The sequence below is a fragment of the Stegastes partitus genome, unplaced genomic scaffold (genome assembly GCF_000690725.1).
Source record: "Stegastes partitus isolate 25-593 unplaced genomic scaffold, Stegastes_partitus-1.0.2 Scaffold802, whole genome shotgun sequence".
Lineage (NCBI taxonomy): Eukaryota > Metazoa > Chordata > Actinopteri > Pomacentridae > Stegastes > Stegastes partitus.
This window is the reverse complement of record NW_007578533.1, coordinates 74927-94739: the sequence shown is the minus strand read 5'-3', so window position 1 is coordinate 94739 and position 19813 is coordinate 74927. Positions and strand designations below refer to the sequence as shown.

At 41.2% G+C, this 19813-nt stretch overlaps 1 protein-coding gene across 1 annotated transcript in view; it reads left to right on the top strand.

The window, feature by feature from the left end:
- The window catches only part of LOC103365004 (protocadherin-15-like), a 182062-nt gene that overhangs the window by 90777 nt on the left and 71472 nt on the right, over positions 1–19813 (top strand). Inside the window, exons 20-24 of the mRNA XM_008292325.1 lie at positions 6882–7001; positions 7155–7340; positions 10184–10420; positions 13142–13258; positions 17097–17237. Of these exons, the coding sequence (XP_008290547.1) occupies positions 6882–7001; positions 7155–7340; positions 10184–10420; positions 13142–13258; positions 17097–17237 (801 nt within the window). The remainder of the gene's footprint in view (positions 1–6881; positions 7002–7154; positions 7341–10183; positions 10421–13141; positions 13259–17096; positions 17238–19813) is intronic.

Genomic DNA, 19813 nt, shown 5'->3' with positions numbered 1-19813 from the left:
TCTGTGAGCGCGGCTGTAGTGCGTATGTAAATACAAAGAGAAAGAAACTGGATCACAAGTGGGTTTACATTTGACTTTGCATCATTTAAGCCTATTTTATTTGCACTATGAAGTGGGAGATGGAAGCAAATACCTGAGAGAGTTTTTCTGAAACGGATGATGGATTACCTGAAAGTATTTTTGCTGTAACGCCGATGACACTCCATCACAGAGTTTGCTGTAGTACCACTTGCTCTCGATGCTTATCTCATGACATTTGCGCTGAATCAACAGGACAGTATGTGACGCATAGCTTGAAAATCAAATGCTCCATATCAAAGTAGCTGCACACCAAAGTGCCTCTTGATCAGTTTACGCTTTTGCTTTATCCCTCAGCTGCAGGGTTAAGCAGCCGTGTGCCAAAGAGGACCGAGAGGCTTTTCTTCCCGTCCAAAAAAACAACACCAGATGATTTTGCTGATTTTCACGCTTTCAGGGGAGCGAATCAGTGAAATCGTCTGCTGCGGTTTAAAAAGTGTGTTGGGCTGTTTGTGGCATGATTGCCTGTCCCTACAGCATGGTTGATAACGTTCACTGTACTGTAAGTAGAAATGCGCTGCAAAAAAAAAGACTTTTTTTGCTGTAAATGGTTTTTATATTGACTCATAAACACCTCGAAAGTTTTAGAAAGTCGACTATATCAATCTCTCTCCATGCTGTTTATACTCCCCTCATACTAATAGCGTGTTGAATCACATTTCCATTTTTCAATATGCTGTTTCACTGTGAAAAATCCATTTTGATCAAGAGGGAAGCCTAAAAAAATTAATGGTTTCTTGGAGCAGAAATATCTTTATTATCAATCTGCAACCTTTCAGATTTCTCTCATGACCATTTATAATGGTTCTGACATCAGATTGGAGAGCCACAAAAGAGTAAAAGAACCACAAATACACATTTGTATGTCTTCTTCCTGCAGAAAAGTAGATTTCACTAAACCAACGTTCAGGTGTGGTGTGTTGCCTGATGGGAAACGGAGCTGACAGAAGCTGAAATGGCAAATAAAGAAGCACTCACACACCCATTAAGACTAAAATATAGGTCTGAGATTATTAGCGATGGCTGGTTTGGATGTGTAACGTACTTATAAAAGACCCCCACACCGCTGTAATACCTGACTATATGGTTTTATGAGTGCAGCAAAAAGAAATGTGCTCAGGAACAGGTGAAAAAAAACCCTCTCTGTAATTTAGTTTCAGTTGCAGGTTCTTCTCTTACCATATCTAGGAATTAAATTAGAGGTGGAGGTGTGAAAGTGATGAAAAAAAGAAGACCAAAAAAAAAAGAAAAATGGGGGGAAACTGGAGGAAAGAGGGTATATGAGCACCTGAACACGAAAGGCAGAGCTGCTGATTGTAGAGATAGAGAGCGCGTATTCAAGGCTGCAAGCTGCCTTTTTTTTTTTTTTTTTTTCTCCAGCGTGTGTTGAAAAGCCACAGACGTAAGGCAGCTGAGACATTAATTCTATTGTGTTTCTGGCTTTTAGCTGTCTGGCAGCGTAATTATGTTGAGGGAACAGTGAGAAAGACAGTGAGGGAGGGATAAGACACGAGCAGGAAGAATAGAGGAGAAGGAGGAGGATAAAGGCTGAGAGAAAGTCATGCACATGTACGCACACTTTCCACAGCGCCTAACCCCGGGAACCGCAGTCATCAATATGTTTGACACCAGGTGATTAATCCACCCTTCTATGGAAAGGATTTAATCCAGTTCCTAAAATGCTGTGCTATGACAACTTTACAGTAGGCAGTTTGAAGTGAGGTTTTATGGAAAATAACACCTCACTGTCATATATCAAATATCCACCCTTTTCATATATTTTTTTTTTATGTGGCAGGAGAAAATTGCTGTCCATTTATCTTTTTTTTTTTTTTTCTTCTGTCGGCTGACGTCACAGAGGTAAATTTTTCATGTCAAAACTAAGCTGGGAAAATTACAGAACATTTAACTGTGTTTGCTATTTCATTTTGAAATTGTCAAGGGTCCTGAATACCCCAAATCTATATTCAGCACCACTGACAGCTGCGAAAATGTGTCCCTTACAGGAATGATTTAACATTTTAGGGAAATATACTTATTTGCTTTTATGCATTTTAAAGTAAATTTAAAACTTAAGCCAGATTTCTCTTATCTGAGTTATCTGAGGCGTGTAAACTGGGAACAGCAGGTCTGTCCAAATGCCCTCTAAAACCCCCTAATTAACACTTTACATCTTGTTCAATTTATGCTATGCAAAAAACAAAGTGTAAAAATGACAATTAGGAGTTTAAGTGGGTGTACGTGTGCGATTGCGGCTCTGTTTGTGTCTGCAATCACTCCCTCGTTCAGTTAATCAGACGGCACCAAATGGAGATTTTGGACACGTCCTAATCATCGTCATTTCTGGGTCAACACCATCATTAGCTCTTGAGGCATTTTGGCAATTTGTAAAACGCGACATTGTGGGATTGTTCGTTAGTGTACATGCCATGGACTGCTAGTTGTCTGGCAACTGTTCCAGCTGAAAAAAAAACAGGCTTGTAAAGCTCCCAGAATAGCTTGTTGCTGATATAATGTGTAAATTAGGGAGCTTTTCTCGAGGCTATGTCCATATCATGTTGGAATTATTGTAATTACAGGTTTCTGTTAGAATTCACACCCGTATCCGAGTTATAATTACGAGTGGAGATTTTGTAAACGCTTCAATTTTATCTGACTGAGCAAAAAAAAAAAAGTTCTAATGTAATTATTCAGATTTAATAGATGTAGGGGTATATGTTGAGCTCTTACACACTATTTCTGTAATCGCAGAGCAGTTGTTCACTCAAATATTCCAATTATTCCACATTATATAAAATGAACATGCTGCTTGTTCCCTCCTATTTGCGCTCTTTATGCTAAGCTAAGCTATTTGGCTTAAGCTTCATATTTAGGAGAGCGTTCTCATCTGTTTCTCTTCTTTATTCAATTACAACACAAATGTTAATGACAGCACATTGAACGAGCGTGCACATTACTGGTTTCCTTCACCTCTAAATATATTTATTTCTGCCCAGCTTCTCTCCTTTCTTAATTTCCCTCTCTTTCCCTCGCTCTCTCTCTCTCTTATTGTCCATGTTTCATTTATTCTCTCTCTTCTCCAAAACAACCCGCGATAATCATCCAAAAAAGCTGGATGCCCCATTAAATTTTGCAACACAGTTTTACCCCCAGATAGCGATGAATCACTGAATACAAATCACATCAAGAGGACTTCATTCCTCTTTCTTTGTCTACGCAAAACTGGCAAGGCAGAGTTTAATTTCCATTAATTCTAATAAGTCACTGTGTGAGATAAGATGAAACTTTAATGATCCGAAATTGGGGAAACAGGCAAAAATGGGTCACTGCAACTGCAAGTGGTGACAGCGGAACAGCAAATAAAGTGGAACGTAAATATGACTTGAGTAATGAGGTTGGACAAACAGTGTTAAGAATGTAGCTCCATGCAGCGTTTACATTGTGATGCACGCACATCGTTGGTTTAGTGATAAAATCTCTTGATTCGAACGTCCACTTACTTACTTCTGAAGGAGCTTTCAGCCGCTCCTCAAGATCTTCATTCATGGATGAGCGTTAATTTGGATTCTCTTTTGTCAAAGGACTATTTCTAAGCTCGCGGTTGAACTGACATGCTTAAATAATTGCATTGATTTCTGTTACGTACCGTTTTGTTCTCCCGTCATTTCAGTGATTCACCATTCAAAGTTTTTCTGCATTTTCATACGTTCTCATTAACATCACAATCGAGCTGACATCCCTCATTGGCTCAAAAGTATCACTTAGACTTTTCAGTTGATGATATTTTCTCCTTTGTGTTAAATTTGGTCCAAGTCCCCCATCTGCTCCCTGCACTCAGTCTTCTATTCAAACGGCTTGTTGAGGAAGTGCACCCAGATCCTTTCCTCTTTCTTCTTTTTTGTCCCTACTGCTTTTGCTGAATTGTACGCGGGACGGTTTGATGCAACACTAAATATGCTCGCTTTAAAATTCCCATAATGCACCCCTTTTCAGCAAATTAATGAAAATCCCACATGTCCCGAGAGTTTGCCTTTCAGTTTTTCAGCTCAAAATTCCACAATATTGGTTCATAGCATTACTCCATTAACCCTGGTTTGGTTTGTAGCTTTGAATGTAGCTGAGCTGCTTTCACCCAATTCAGGAAGAAGACTCTCACTGCCTCTGTAGCTGACAGCACAGAGCGAAGCAGTCGACCCAACAGTAGCTGATCTTGTGTATATAATAATAACAATAATAGGTTTATTGATAAAGCGCTTTTTAAAACACAGGCTTTCACATAATCCAAAAAGATAAAAACACAATTTTGATAAAATATAGTGCAAAGTTAATGTGATGCAATTCAAAATTAGTTTAAACAAACATGCATGCAACACAGTATCAGCACCGGAAAGGAGAACAGAGAGAGGACAGGTAGACATGAGGATAACGACACCTTAAAGAAAGGCTAGCCTATAAAGGTGGGTTCTTAACAGTTTTTTAAAAGACTCCACAGAGTCAGCAGATCTAATCACAGCAGGCAGATTGTTCCAGAGCTTAGGAGCAACAACCTCAGAAGCACGGTCACCTCTAGATTTAAAAAGGGAGCGAGGAACAACCAAGAGGCCTTGATCGTTGGATCGGAGTGGTCGGCTGGCAGAGTAAGGATTTAATAATTCAGATATATATATATGGGGGCGAGGCCATGAAGGGCCTTATAAGTAATTAACAATATTTTAAAGTTTATTCTGAATTTTACTGGGAGCCAGTGAAGGGAGTGATGTGGGACTTTGTTAACAGTCTTGCTGCAGAGTTTTGAACTAGTTGAAGATGAGCTATGGAGGAGTGCGTTATGCCAGTGAACAAGGAGGTACAGTCATCTAAGTGTGAGAACATGAAGGAATGAACCAGGAGATCCTTTTGCTTCTGGTACATTCCTTTAGTTTCTCACGCTTGTATGTCTGTCACATAACGTTGATGAAACAGGGGAAGAGGTCTGTGTTAAAGTGATGGAATACGTGTAAACAGCATGTTGACGTTGTTGTTGTGAGGATTGTTGGAACAGCTCAAACCACTGTTGCTCTAAAGCGGCTGAAACAGAGCTGATTGTAAACTCTTGTTAAATTGTCTGCACTTTTGTAGCACTTTTCTACCCTTGTGGTGCTCAAACTCAAAGTGCTTTACGATGCTTCCCATTCGCCCGTCTCAGACACCAGCAGTAGCAGAGCCTGCGAGCAGCTTTGGGTTTAGTGTTTTACCCAAGGACACCGGCATGCGGAAGGGGCCACCGTTTGTACCGCCGTCGTTCACACAGTGTTTTTGCTTTCCATAATTGCTTTAGCTTAATTTCAAATTGATTTTCTCATAATTTTTTTATCCCCAGTGAGCACTACATCTTTGCTAATGTCACCTTGTTGTCAAGATAATATCTTTAGTGAAAGAGAATTTGTGCTCGTGGTTTTACTGACGCTGAATCATAAAAACCAAGTCTTAACCCTCAAGCGGCCTTTTAAAGTTGTGTCAGAAATAAAGGACCTGCTAAAATGTTCTCACTACTTCCCAAGGTCTTAAACTCTAACTGGTCCTTGCAAAGACAAACTCACAAGTACGAGCACACACGGTTTTCTTACAACTCAGAACAGGTGTGGAGCAATTACTTTTAACATTTCCCAAATTTTTCTTTTGGGGACTTTGACAAATAGCAATTTAAGCAAACCCGAGCCCCCTGCACACTCAGATACGTGCACACAAACCGTGTTAATATATCCTCTGTTCTGCTTTCCTCTGCTCTGGTCTCATCTATTTTAATGCAGTCAGAATGCTGATTGGACAGGATGAACACTCAGACAGGGTGAAAGGAACACCGACTAGCAATTTGTCACCTTCTCAGCACCTTATTTTAATAGTTGGAAGAGATGATGTGGAGAAGGAGCCGGTGTTTGACTGCAGAGCAGATACAGAAGGATAGTCAGATGAAAGAGGTGCAACAAAGGGAAGAAGACACTGTGCTCCTCTTTTTTCCAAGTAAAAATTGAGACCCCTGTCTCATTAAGCCTGGAAAAGTTTAACAATTGCTGCTGGTGGGAAACTAAGTTTAATTCCTCTGGACAAGTTGCAATAAGGGGAAGAAGAGAACCGATACCCGGGGAAATATGAGACCGAGAGGCAGCGGGGGAGAGAGCAGATCTCCAAGGCCTGTCTTTATCACCTTGTCAAATCAGTGGCTAAAAAGTGGGATTTTCGTGTGAAACTTAAAGACGGGAGCAATAACATGAAGACAGAAGAAAGACAGGGTGGAAATAAGGACGTAAGGCTGAGGAACTGACACATTTTTCCTTGTAACTATGACCCTCTTGGCAGAAATTTAATTAAGAAGGTTGATTAAATATTGTTCGGTTAACAGTACAAAGTCAAAAGGTCACAGTTAATATAAGTGAATGGTCGACGCGTACCACTTTAACAAAAGGTCCCTGAGTGAAATCTTACAGCAGAAAATACGACTGATGATTCTCCTCTGAGTCATTCTACTTTGTCTCTCCCTCTCACACATGCATGCACATTCACTCAGCCACTTACAAATGTTCTTTATTCCAGAAGAAATAAGTTGTAAACGTTAACAAAATTGAAAGGAGTTCCATTCACAGACGTACCTACAGTTGATTTGCGCGTGCATTTAGCTTGATTTGAGGGTAAGTTCAAGAATAACTCACCTCCAAGGCAGCCTGAAGATCCGCGTGCATTTCAAAACAACTGATTAAAACCTTCAGTTCTCCTTTCCTACTGATTGTGTGTATGTGTTTTTTTTTTTTCCTGTGTGTTGGTTTTAGGCTACAGACCCAGATCTTGGGGCAAGCGGCCAGGTCCATTATCGGCTCATCAACCACCAGAAGCTGTTTTCCATCAATGCCACTGGAGCTATCAGAACGTCTGTGCCGCTGGACAGAGAGGTCAGAGGAACGCGCAGATTTGTTCCACATGAATGTCAGCCTGTCGGATGCAATACAAAACAGACGGCAGTAAACAGCGGCGAAGATGACAGTATAAACATTTGGTGCAGCTGTAGTGCTGATGTGTGATCATGAATCTCTATTATTCTGAAGGTGAAAGGTCACTACTTTCTCATCGTTGAAGCCTGGGACGGAGCGGTGGACCCGCGGCGATCCAGATTAACTCTCTCCGTCACCGTTCTGGATGTTGACGACAACAGCCCAGTGTTCACCCAACAGACTTACAACGTCAATCTAGCAGAGAACAGCCCGAAGGATACGCTCATATTAAAGTTAAAGGTGAGCGTATGGATGGATGGATGGATTTTGCAACTGATGTTGTAGTTACATTTATAAGTATTTCAGTTGTTCATTGCAATACACTGTAAAAGCTTTCTGGACAAATGCCTGATGCAGGGTAAGTCAGCCCTTTTAGCGAGCGAGGACTTACCAGAACACTAGATCATGACAAATGAATTGTCTGGACAACGTATTGGTTGGTTTTATCTTGACGCATATGTGCCTCTATCAGATGATAAACAGTGCAGTGCAGAAAGATTTTTTTTTTTAAAGAAAAAGGCCACATTATAAATTTGTCTACAAGAAAACTCTGACAAATATATTTTTCAACTGAAAAAGGTCCAACTCAGTCCAAAAACCAGTCACAATTCCTTAAACAAGACAAATCTAATTGATAGGAACTACTGTGTTTTGTTAGATATATTTATACTTAATTGAATTTGATGGCAATAAATTGTTTTTGAATTGAATCTAACTGTCATATCAGTTTCAGTTCTGGCATTTGAAACCTGGTATCAGACAGGCTATAATAACCACACATCTCTCTGTGTTTATGATCTACAGCGCAGTCGTTTAGTCGCTGTTTCATACTCATTCTGATGTCTGACTACAGAACCAGAAATGTATGAAAATGAGACCAGCTTTATGAGGAGTTTGGCTGTAATAAAATGTAGTACCAGCGAACACAAAAAAGCGGGAGAGATGCTAATAGATGTCAAGAGTTTAGGTTGCACTCAAGCACATCAGGTGACATGAAAAGATTGTAACCCAACAAGTCCTTGTTTATTGGTTTCAAATCAGTTTCCCCTGAATATGTCTCAGCTTCACAAGTTCCACCATGCTTTGACCTGTCGGCACACGATCAAAGCTAAAGGTGTAAGCCGGATTAGCCACATAAAGCGCTAACAATAAGGACCTTCTTATTGCTGTGGTAACTTGCCGTCAAAAATAAAAATGAATTCACTTGATCTTCTGGTTCTCACATGCTGGGAGTGCATGAAGAGTCTTGTGTTCACTCTTGCAGCCAGCAGGAGAAGATTTTGTGTGCTTTGCTGGTGGCTGAGACGTTTTAAATTCAGCAGATGCAGCTCTAGAAAGTAAGCAAACCTGGTGGACTGAGAGGTAGCTGCTCATTTTGAACGGCTCACCTTGGAAACAGCAGGAAAGTCCAAATTTTCAGCAGCACCACTGTTGGTTCCTCGATTTCAATTTACCAGCTGACCAAAACTCTGAATGGCTTGTAAACCAGCGAGGTCATCTATTTATGGGGGAACGCTTGCGAAATGGGACCTTTAAAGTCTACCAGGGCTCTAAATTCTAGCTGTGAAGGTTACTGGAACACAGCCTATAACACAACCATCAGTAAAAACTAGCAATTTCACCGTCCACGGCAACCGGCAACTTTGTGTCGCGTGTACTGCAGCTGAATAAAACTTGTTTGTGTGCACAGTGTGGTACCATTTACCGTCTTAACAGCAATGAAAGAAAAATGTAATTCCCACTCCAGCCTGCCACTTCAACACAGTTCATCAGTATATAGTAGAAGTCAGTGTTACTAGTTGTATTACCAGCCAGGTGAAGCAGATGCTATCACTTTCCAGTGCGATGGCCTAGTCACTGAAAAACTAGCGAGCTTCACATCCGTCTTGCGGCCTTTTATTTCACAACGTTCTCCACTATGACTAAAAGCCAGTCCAAGGTTTCGTCCCATCTGGCTTCTTGCTTGGTCACTCTCTATTTTTTTCTTTTAAGCTTTCTCCATCCATTGTGGTCTCTTTGCCTTCGCCGTAATGTCCGCATTGAGAATTTTCTTTTTTTTCCTGTTTTATGGCGGGTGGGAACCAGCGTTAAGGTGATGTCCGTACTGAGAATACCAAGCCTGCCTCTTCTTATAGCTAACTGAAGACCCATAATTGGTGTTGTGTGACATAGTGCCGTAAAGTGTTGCCCGCACACTAAAGTGCAAGAACAGGGGTGTCAGAGAGGTGCCATTCTCTCTAATGCAAATCAGTATACCGTCAAAGTGATCGTGAAGCTGTTGTTTGAAGGTAAAATAGGTGCATAATGTTGCTTTAGCACAACTGCCCAAACACCGTGCAGTAACAAAGGCAAAATGTACCCTGTTCTTTAATCAACACAAAAGAGTTATCAAACGGGGTTATCGGTTGAAAGTATTTGACGTTATAAGAAGGATATTAGATTGACTTTTTTTGCAGCATTTTCTCACATTATGCTGTTTTATATTGTCACAGCCAACATCCTTAGAATAGCTAAAAGCAGCTATTGTAATCCTCAACAAAGGGTTCTGACAAAGGCATAAACTGAAACGTCTGTTTTACAGTTACTTGATACACAAAACAAGGCAACCTATGATTAATGCTCCGAGTTAATTAAACCTCTTGCATTAGTCATAAGCTTTGTTAGCGAGGTCAGTCAATGAAACTGGAGAAATATGCTTAGTAATTTAGCCGTCTCCTTTGAAATGACCAAATTGTTTTCCTTTTACGGTCCGGTTGGTAATAGAGATGTCTTACAGAGTCCGAATTATTTGCACTTGGAGACACCCTGTGACTTGTAGAAGAATGTAGACTTGAAAGAAGAACTTTTTCATTGAAGCTACACAGTAAAATACTTGCAAAAGAACAAATAAGATACAGACCAGCAGCTCGACTACAAAGGTTACTACCACGGGCGATTCAGACACGCCAGTTCAACACGGACCCGTTGAAAATATCGTGCTCCAGCCAATGTAGATTCTTCTCCTTCTGGCAAATATAAAAAATGCATTAATAATATTACTTTCTTTCCCATTTTCGGACTTTCTCCCCGCTCTTTCTCTGTAGGCAATAGACGCTGACCAGAGCTCCAACATCACATATCGAATCAGAACTGAAGGCTTGGACCAGGAGATCACTCGGCTTTTCCACATCAACCCCATAACGGGGGAGCTGTCAGTTCTCAAGGTTCTGGACTATGAAGCTCTGACTGACTCAGAACCTACGTACACATTCACTGTAGAGGCCTTGGACACAGAGGGAATCATGCCTCCTGGACTCGCCTCGGTTACTGTCAGAATAATGGTGAGTGCGTGGGTGTGTGTTTATGAGATGGTTTCTCTGGCTAAGCATAAAGAGCAGAAGTGAGGTCAATATGTCACTCTTTTAGTTAAGTGTCTGTTCGCTTTGAAGGGGCATAAATTGGCATTGTTGCATAGCAGGCAGTGCAGGACTGACCGCTGGAAAAGGGAGAGATAACAAGTTAGGAAGCGTAGTCTTGACCTGTTAGAGATGACTAAAGGGATGTATTGTTAATGCAGTGTCTGGACTTCTGTTTTCTCTCTGCCTCCAATCTTGAACAAAAAAACCACAAAAAACGAAGTGCCACCGCTCACATTGTCACAGTGTCATAACAAACTAGCTTTTCAATAGCTTGGAAGCCCTTTCGACGACTACTGAGGGAGTGGTGGAGACGATGGCTCACTACTTATTTGCTGTGAATGGCTCTGCACCATTAGGTCGTATTGAGCAGTTACAGTAACCAAATTACGATTCACTGCCAGAGACAAATTTAAATTTTAAAGTCAATAGGCTTTAATTCCCTTTTATAAACTGTTTGAAATTGTTTCCTTTGTGGTCCAACAGAGCACATTCCTAAAACTCACTGTGGGCTTCACCTATTGAATGTCCGTCTGACCGCTCAGTGAATGAAGCTAATATGTGAAAACACAAGAGGTCACTGGCAAGCAAAGCTGTGCTGATTAAATAATGACACTAAGGGATCTGGAAATCAATATGTGAAAGTATTTTGTATTCTACACTATAGATGGCAAAATTACCAACAAAGATAGGGCTGTTTTTCTTGTTTTGTAAAAAGCAGCTGTGTGACTTGACAATAACAAATCTGAGAAATCGCTCGCGAGCTTCCCAACAAAGCGACAGCAGAGTTACTAGAAATACGTGGAGTGACATTTGTGCACCGGTTTAGCTTCTTCTCTGTGCCTACGTAAGACACAAAGTGCACATTCTGGTCACATCACAAATATGAAGACTATGTAACGGTTCCAACAACCTCAACCACGCAGGCTTATATGACCGTCACTACAGATGCCTGCATTCCAAATCCCTTTTTCCTTTCAGAATGTGCTACAGCTGCCCATAGAAAATATGTGCTGCTGCATGCAGTGTGCATACAATTGGGGCATGCTGCTTTGTCATAATATAATAATCTTCGACTGTCTTGCTGTGGCAGTCTGAAGTGCATAATCACCTGTTTGTCTGCTCTCACTGGCTCAAGCTTGAGCAACTCATTGTTATGTTTGTAACAGATCTTCAGGACTGTGGGTCAGAACGTCCAGAAAAGCATTCTGACTTGCATATTGCAAAATAAGACTAAATGTACGAGGTGTGTCAGAAAAGTTCCAGGAAAGATATATATATCAAACTACAAACTACCAATTTGCCCCGTCAGACGACCAACCAGCACGTCTATAAAGAGATCCTGCTGCGTTTGCTTCGTTCAGTGCACAAGACGAGGCGAGAGTTGTGGCAGGACCAGTCGTGGCTGCTTCACCATGACAACGCGCCTGCTCACGATGCCCTGAGCATCCCACAGTTCCTGGCTTAGAAGAGCATCACCGTGCTGGAGCAACCTCCTGTGGATTGTTTCCTCTTCCCAAAGCTCAAGGGGGTCATCAAGGAGACCCATTCAGAAGACGTGGACGACATCAAGACGGCTGTGATGATGGAGCCTGGAGGATCCCAAAAGAATCCTTCCAGGAGTGCATGGCGGCAGAGAAGTCTGGGGAAGTGTGTTAGACTCCAGGGGGATTACTGTGTAGGGGAGAACTTGTAGTTTGGATTTGAAATATATCTTTTATGACACCAGTCCTGAAACTTTTCTGACACACCTCGTAGTATAGCATTCTGTATTTCACATGCTACTTATTAGGACATAATACACCTTTTTCTGGCGCACTATGTAGTATGGATAACAGAACGCACCCTATGAATTTGTTTGGCTGTTGTTCCCAGTTTCTGATCCGTTGTATTGTGGACATGTAGGAGCCATACCAGTGTTTTTGCATGCATTAGCACAGTTACTATAAATGCTCTTGTTCAGTGATCTCACGTTGGAAAGTTCTGACATCCAAGTCGTTAAAGTTGTAGAAAAATAAACCGCCTGTTTCTGTCCCTTTCACAACATCTTTGTTTACTTATGTTTTTTTACTCTTTGTCTGAGTTTGACAACTGTGAAACAAGTTTTGAAATCCATAATTTAGCCAGCCTATGGGAAAATTAGAGCCACTATTGTTCAAACGTTTCCCAGCACTGCTGACACCTGCTGTGATTAAAACCCCGCAGGTTTTCACCACCGCCCCCTTTTCTTCTACTCACTACTATATTTATTCTAATTAGTAAAAACTGCTATTTTTCTAAATCCCAGCCAAAGTCAAACAGCAGTCTTAAGGATTTTGTAAGTCAGTGTAAGCATCAGCCTAATGGACTCTGGGGTTGTATTACCAGGTTTATGTGTCGTTACTGTGTTGTGCAATGTAATGCTCTCTCTTGTGGAGGCCAGATGTTCCCAAACCTATGAGGAATCCACTACAGTTAGTAATTTAAGAGTCATAGTGGGAGCAAAAAGCAACATAACCATCAAAGTCAATTTGCAAATTATTAAGCGTATTATTAATGAAAATATGCAAAATTTCTAGCATTTAGTGGGAAACAACAAAAAGCAGCTTGATGTACTGTATGTTTACCATGCTAATGTCATGCTGTGTGTGTTACATCTCTCTCCAGGACATGAATGACTTTTCTCCGGTATTCAGCCAGTCAGTGTACCGAGGCATGGTTGCCCCTAATGCTGTCAAGGGAACCATCGTAACCACAGTGATGGCCAATGACTCTGACCCTGCGGTGAGCATTTCCAGCTGCTGCTATTCAATCAAACTGTTTTTCACAGCCTGTTCCTCAAATTGTGTACCGGAATGATGCAAGATAATGATGCTTGTCTCCAGTCAGCGTGCGTGGTTTGAATGTGTTTGCACTTCTTTCACCAGTGGAGCCATTTTTTTTCCTCCCAGTGTAGCGCTTAGTGATACCTCAGCTGAGCTTTTAATGCAAAACGTCTTCGTGATATTGGCTGGTTTTATTCTGCTTGTTGTATAATGAAGGTTAGCCCGCTTTAGAGTGTTCCACTGTGAGCCATCAGATAGTCTGGTGCCGTTAACCCCCGGTTTAAGAGGTGGTAACACGCTCACAAAGAGCCCTGATCGCAGTGTGAGAGAATACCTTGTGAGGATTTGCTGAGTCACACAGCGTTTTGTTTAGATGCAGATCTGAAATGCAGCGGCTGTGTGAGAAATAGCTCTCATTTTTTTTTATTGGATCCAGAAAACAACCAACTGGTAAATTTGCAATTTTACTCACCAAATAAATATTTATGAAAAAAAAGGCCAGAAACACAGAAGTATCTTTATTTTGCATTACTGCTCAAGAAGCCGTGATCTCATTTCTCACTCCTCCATCTCTATGCGAGATCTTCTACAGCAGCAATGGTGCCCCATAAGCCTCTTTAAATGCCTCATGTTCTTTTGAATAATGTGCTTGCTGTCTTCCTACATCAGCTGAATTGATTCAGACTTCAGGTTTAAGCGTCAAAGTAGTTTCTCTTGGGTCAAAAAGCAACATTATACTGTCCAAGCTATATGCTATAAAGGTGCTCCCGGTGCTCAGACAAGGCACTAAATAGCATCTTAACAGCCTCGGATATATATATCTCTGGGTGTGAATGTCATTTATGCCCTCCTGATTCAAAATTTACCTCTAAAGTAGAAATCCTTTCAAGAATTTGTCACAGTCAAGTTTTGCTGACTCACTTTGAGCGGTTATGTAATGAAATGTGAGATTGGAACAGACAGCTCTGATTTACTGCTCTCAACTGCAGGGCCTCTAGAAAATCAAAAAAACTCATTTCACAAGAAGTGATGGTTAGATTAAAAACGGCTATTTACATTATATTAAACAAAAATCTATGTTGTGTACGTCTGCAGAAGTATTTTTTAACATGTGTTTTTATATTGTCTTAACTCAGTGGTGTAAAACAAGGGTCTTAATGGAAATATGACCTGAGCCACCTGTTATTCATATAAAAAGTCTGTTTAGATACTGGCAGGAGGGTTTTGTTGCAACTATCGCAAATATTTAAGCAAGCAAGACATGCAGCAGGATCCAAAAAAATGAAGCAAAGTACAGATGGGTGACAAATTAAAGGAAAAACCAACAGAAAGTGTGTCAGTAAGATGTTACACCACAGTGTCTTCAGTGCACTTTGCTTCTACAAGTTTGTGGATCTCTACTGAAGGGATGGCACACAAGATATCTTCCTCATTTGCTGTTTTGATGATGACGGAGGAGAGCGCTGTCTAATACGTCAGTCCAAAATCTCCCATAGGTGTCCAATTAGGTAGAGAAGTGGTGACTGCAAAGGCCACGGGATATAATTAATCTAATTTTCCTCAACCCATTCAGTGACTCACCATGCCCTATAGACGGGGGCTTTGTCATCCTCCCATCAGAATAGAAATGTTTCATCATCATAAAGTTGATCACTCAGAACAACTTTGTATTGATTTGCAGCGACTCTTACCTTTTTAAATATACAAGCGGACCCAAAACAAGCCAGCATAATGTCCCCGTCGTCAGAACGGAGCCACCAGATCCGCTCCCTGTAGGGCATTCAGTACAGGGGCGTGCGCTGGGCAAGAATAGGGTGAAGGATGACTCATCTGACAATATCACATTTTTCCACTCTTTCTCTGAGGACCAGCGACTCTGATTTTTGCACCACTGAACTCCCAAATGTGCTTCCATCTTCGTAATGAGGGGTTTATGCACTGCAACCTCACTATAATTTCCCTCTCTACGTAATTGTCGATGGACTTTTCTTGCCGACAGTCTGATCGCGTCCTGCGCTGACATCCTCAGTCACCTAATCAAGACTTGCTTTTCTGTTTTTCCTCTCACATGGCACCAACCCACGAGCATTTACCGCCATCAAATGTGCATTGTTGACCATAATGTTTGTGTCTATTTATGGATGTTTTTTTTTCCCCCCCATAGATTTAAACGCAGGTGTCACTTTAGTACCTGTTCCTGCCTTTTCCTCTTGAGCATGATTAAATGTTAATGGCTTTATTGTGCAGTGCACCTGTGTGGAAGCATCTGTTGTGTTTCTCTACACATTTATTCAATTTTTTTTTCTCCTTTATTTGTTACCCATCTGTAATTTTAAGCCATAAAAATCATTGCAATGGCTATCCAGATTGTCCCACAGAGTATCGGATATACTGTTTGAACTTTAGATTATATACTGTTACTGTTTATGCTGTTCAGACAACAACAACTGTCAGCTGGTATCCTACAAATATTTACTGCATCTCCCAGCTATAGTGCCAAAATGGACACATGTAGATAAAAATTACCGACATAAACACTATCTAGAGGGAGAATCCATCTTTCTTCTTTCTATATTTCTGCTTTGAAAGCTCTGCATTAGTGACGAAGCAACATTGCAAAGTGCTTGGAGTAGCACCAAAGTATAAAAGATCTATATACATGCAGACCATTTACACTTCTTTAATAGCAGACAGGTGAAGCCATCCTGCAGCTGGTTCAATGTTCCATTTCCTTATTTTAAAAAGAGAGGTGAACTGACTTTATCCTTCCCTATATTTTCAGCCTCTGCAGAGACACCAGACTTCCTCCTTTTTTTACCACACAGTGAACATGCACTTTCAAACTGCTGCTGACCTTAACTTGTCCGAGCCTCCAAACTGCCCCTCAGAGGAAAGTTTAAATGCAGAGGTCTAATTTCTTGAGACAGGTGCAAGTAAACGTTTCCTCCTCAGAACTAAATACTGTTTTCTCACTCGGGGAACTTTACTGAGAAATTGCAGCACCAAAAACATATTGCCACATCCATCCATCCATCCATCCATCCATCCATTATCTATACACCGCTTAATCCTCACTAGGGTCATGGGGGGCTGGAGTCTATCCCAGCTGACTCAGGGTGAAGGCAGGTTCACCTGGACAGGTCACCAGTCTATCACAGGGCTACACTTAGAGACAGACAACCAAGCACACTCACATTCACACCTATGGACAATTTAGAATCACCAATTAACCTCAACATGTTTTGGACTGTGTGGGAGGAAGCCGGAGAACCCGGAGAGAACCCACGCTGCACAGGGAGAACATGGAGACTCCACGCACAAAGATCCTGGGTGTCCTCACTGGGACATGAACCAGCGACCTTCTAGCTGCAGCAGTGCTAACCACTGATCCACCTTGCAGCCCCATATTGCCACATATTGTAAAAGAAAAAAAAAAGTCTTGCAATTTTATGTATTTCTTGACATTTGGCGTCATACTGACAGTCATTAATTATCAGCAACACTTAAGAGGTTAATTCCTGACTATTAGAACTTGGGCCGCTCTGGTGATGTGTGTGTGTTTTTACTCCTTCATAAATGTTTGGATACAGAGACACTGTTTGACATTTGGGTCCGAACTAATTGCTTTGGATATTAAATACTGTACAATTCATTACTCAGTCATTACGACACTGTGCTTTAATTTGGGGCTGCTGGGCAAAAAAGTGGCAGTCTTCCAGAAACCATATAATAGACGCTTCATTCTGTAATGCAAGCTGTGTCTGAATCTCTAACCTCACGTTGTGCTCTCTCCACAGGGAACTCCAGCAGGTCTGGTGCGCTACAAGGTGGACCAGGAGGCGTTTCCATACTCTGCCAGTATTTTTGACGTAGAAGAGCAGACGGGACACGTGGTTACCAGAGTGAACCTTAATGAGGAGCCCAACCTGAAGTTCAGTGTAAGCATGCAAACAGTTTAACTTCCAAGTCAACATTTGTCCACAAAGTCCACTTCACTGTTTGCTCCAAAACTGGCTCGGGACTCGCACAAAGGTCACATGATGCATCTGAAGGCTTGTGAGAGGAGGAAATAAGATTATCCTTGTTTCTGTGACTCCTGTGACTATACATTTTTCTTTTTTCTTTTTTTAGCCAAGCTCGCTGCATCGATCTATCAATCGACCCATTTGATGGATTGCCAAGAGCTTTTGTACAGACATTCATGGTGCTCTTAGTCTGAATTTTAATGACTGTGCTGATCAACCAATGACGTTGTGAAAGATCATGTACAGAATGGATTCTGGACAGATGTGCATGGGTCCCATGACAACCACCGTCTGAATTTCTTAACAACGATTTGATGGATTGCCATGAATTTTGTTGCTGCTAAGTAGGAAATATAAGCGAACATGTTAAACAAACATGGTGAGCGTGGTAAAAATGACACCTGCTACACATTAACAAATTGGCGTAGAGTCTCGTGGCTGCAACTGAATGCTTAACGTATGCAGACTGTTTATGGACAGATGTTGCAACACTGCACATACATTTTAAATTAATGAAAGTAGCTACAGCAGATGTGGCAGCAGCACTGGGTCCAACATTTTCTATATTTTTAAATAAACTACCAACATACAGGAAAATGTCTGCCTTGTATCAGACATTTATACCTCAGAGTCTTGATCATTCCCTCAGCACTTATTTTTCAAAAGCAGCTTATTAACACGCTTCCTTTACAGAGTCTCCTGTACTCTGTAGATATCAACTTACTCATTGAATAGAAACACAGGAAGAAAGTTAAACTTTGAAGGCATTGTCCAGAAACTGAAGACACATCCATCCACCCATTTTCTTCCGCTTATCTGAGGTCGGGTCGTGTTGCCAGCAGGCTAAACCCTTCTCCCCAGCAATGCTTTCCAGTTCCTTCTGGGGGATCCCGAGGCATTTCCAGACCAAATGAGATATGTAATCCCTCCAGCGAGTTCCGGGTCTACCCTGGGGTCTCCTCCAGTTGGACCCCTCCCAATGGAAGGCGCCCAGGAGGCATCTGAATCAGATAGCCGAACCGTCTCACCTCGCTCCTTTCCAAGTGACTGAACACAGAAAAAAAAATGAAAGCTGTTGCTGTTTTGCTTTGTCACAACCTTATGCTGTACGTGCGCTGCAGGTCTCGCCACTAAAAAGATGGATTAATGTATAATGCACATCTGCTGCCTTTAATGCTCTGTCGGTTCAATCCTGAACCCCAACAGACTTCCATACATGGTTTTACCTTTTCTGTCATCTAAAACTTAAACAGCCTGAGAAGAAATAACATCATTTGAAATTACTGTACTTCCAGAAAACACCAAAATTCTATCATTTTTAATTTTTTTTACATTATTGCTAATGGACTGATAGCAATTCACCAACTCGAGGTGTATTTCTTTCCATCATAGTAATTATGTCAATGCGTTAAATACAACCATGAAGTATTGAGTCTTATAAACAGAGTATGTAGCATCACCTAATGTTATTCCCAATCAATCACACTGATCTCCTCTAACTGTAAAGATTATTACTGAGACTGTAGTTCAATGGAGACATCATTACAAGTTAAGATGTGTCTGATTCGTCCCTGTCTCGCTTTACTTTTTGGCTCATTATGTTTAGCGGGTGGAGGTTTGGGACGACATCACATGAAGTGAGTCATTAAAGATTAATTTGATCATCACTTTCATATTTTACTTGCTTACTTGTGATATTTTCGTACATAAAGGTATGTTTGCACAGAGCACTCCCTGTCCCTAAGTGTACTGCAGTAGCTTATTAGTTTCAAAACTGCCTTTTTCCCAGCTGCACTCCTCAATGGGGCTTTGAGCCATGCTAATTTCATCTTTTCATTGGGCTTTAATTAACACAACAAGGATTCAGCGTCCTCTGAAGATGTCACTCGGGGGACTAATTCTACCTCATTTGCTCCCAATAACTCAAACAAAATGAACCAATCCAGCACTGTGTACGAGTTTTGGATTATGACAGAGATAAACAGCAAGGTATCAATAGAGGACAGATATCATCCATGACTACATACCTAAAGGTGCCAAAGCTTTTTTTTTTTTTTTTCAAAAAGCCTTTTTGGGCCACTTCAGCATTCATCAACAGTTGTGCCAAGCGACCAATTTAAATATTCAGTAAGCTGTTAAAAAAAAGAAAAAAGCTGTTATGAGACTGAACAAGGCACTTAACTACCACATGTTCCAAGTTCAAAAGTTCCCAGCTGTGAAAGAGTTATTTGTGCATTTAGCTGTTTCCTGGTTAAAGCGTGAGTTACTGCATGAATACAAAGAAGGGCAGTGCAGCATCAGCAACAATTATCCTGACTAAATACGAGGGAGGAAACACAATATTTCAGTGTCTTGATATTTAAGGCTGGCCCTCATTAGGATTCCTTTGGGTCTGATTAACAGTGGTTACCCCCCAATTAAATGAAGAAGAAAGACTAAGCAGGAAATATTAAGCACACCAGTGGGATCCGCACTCATTCTGCTCTCCG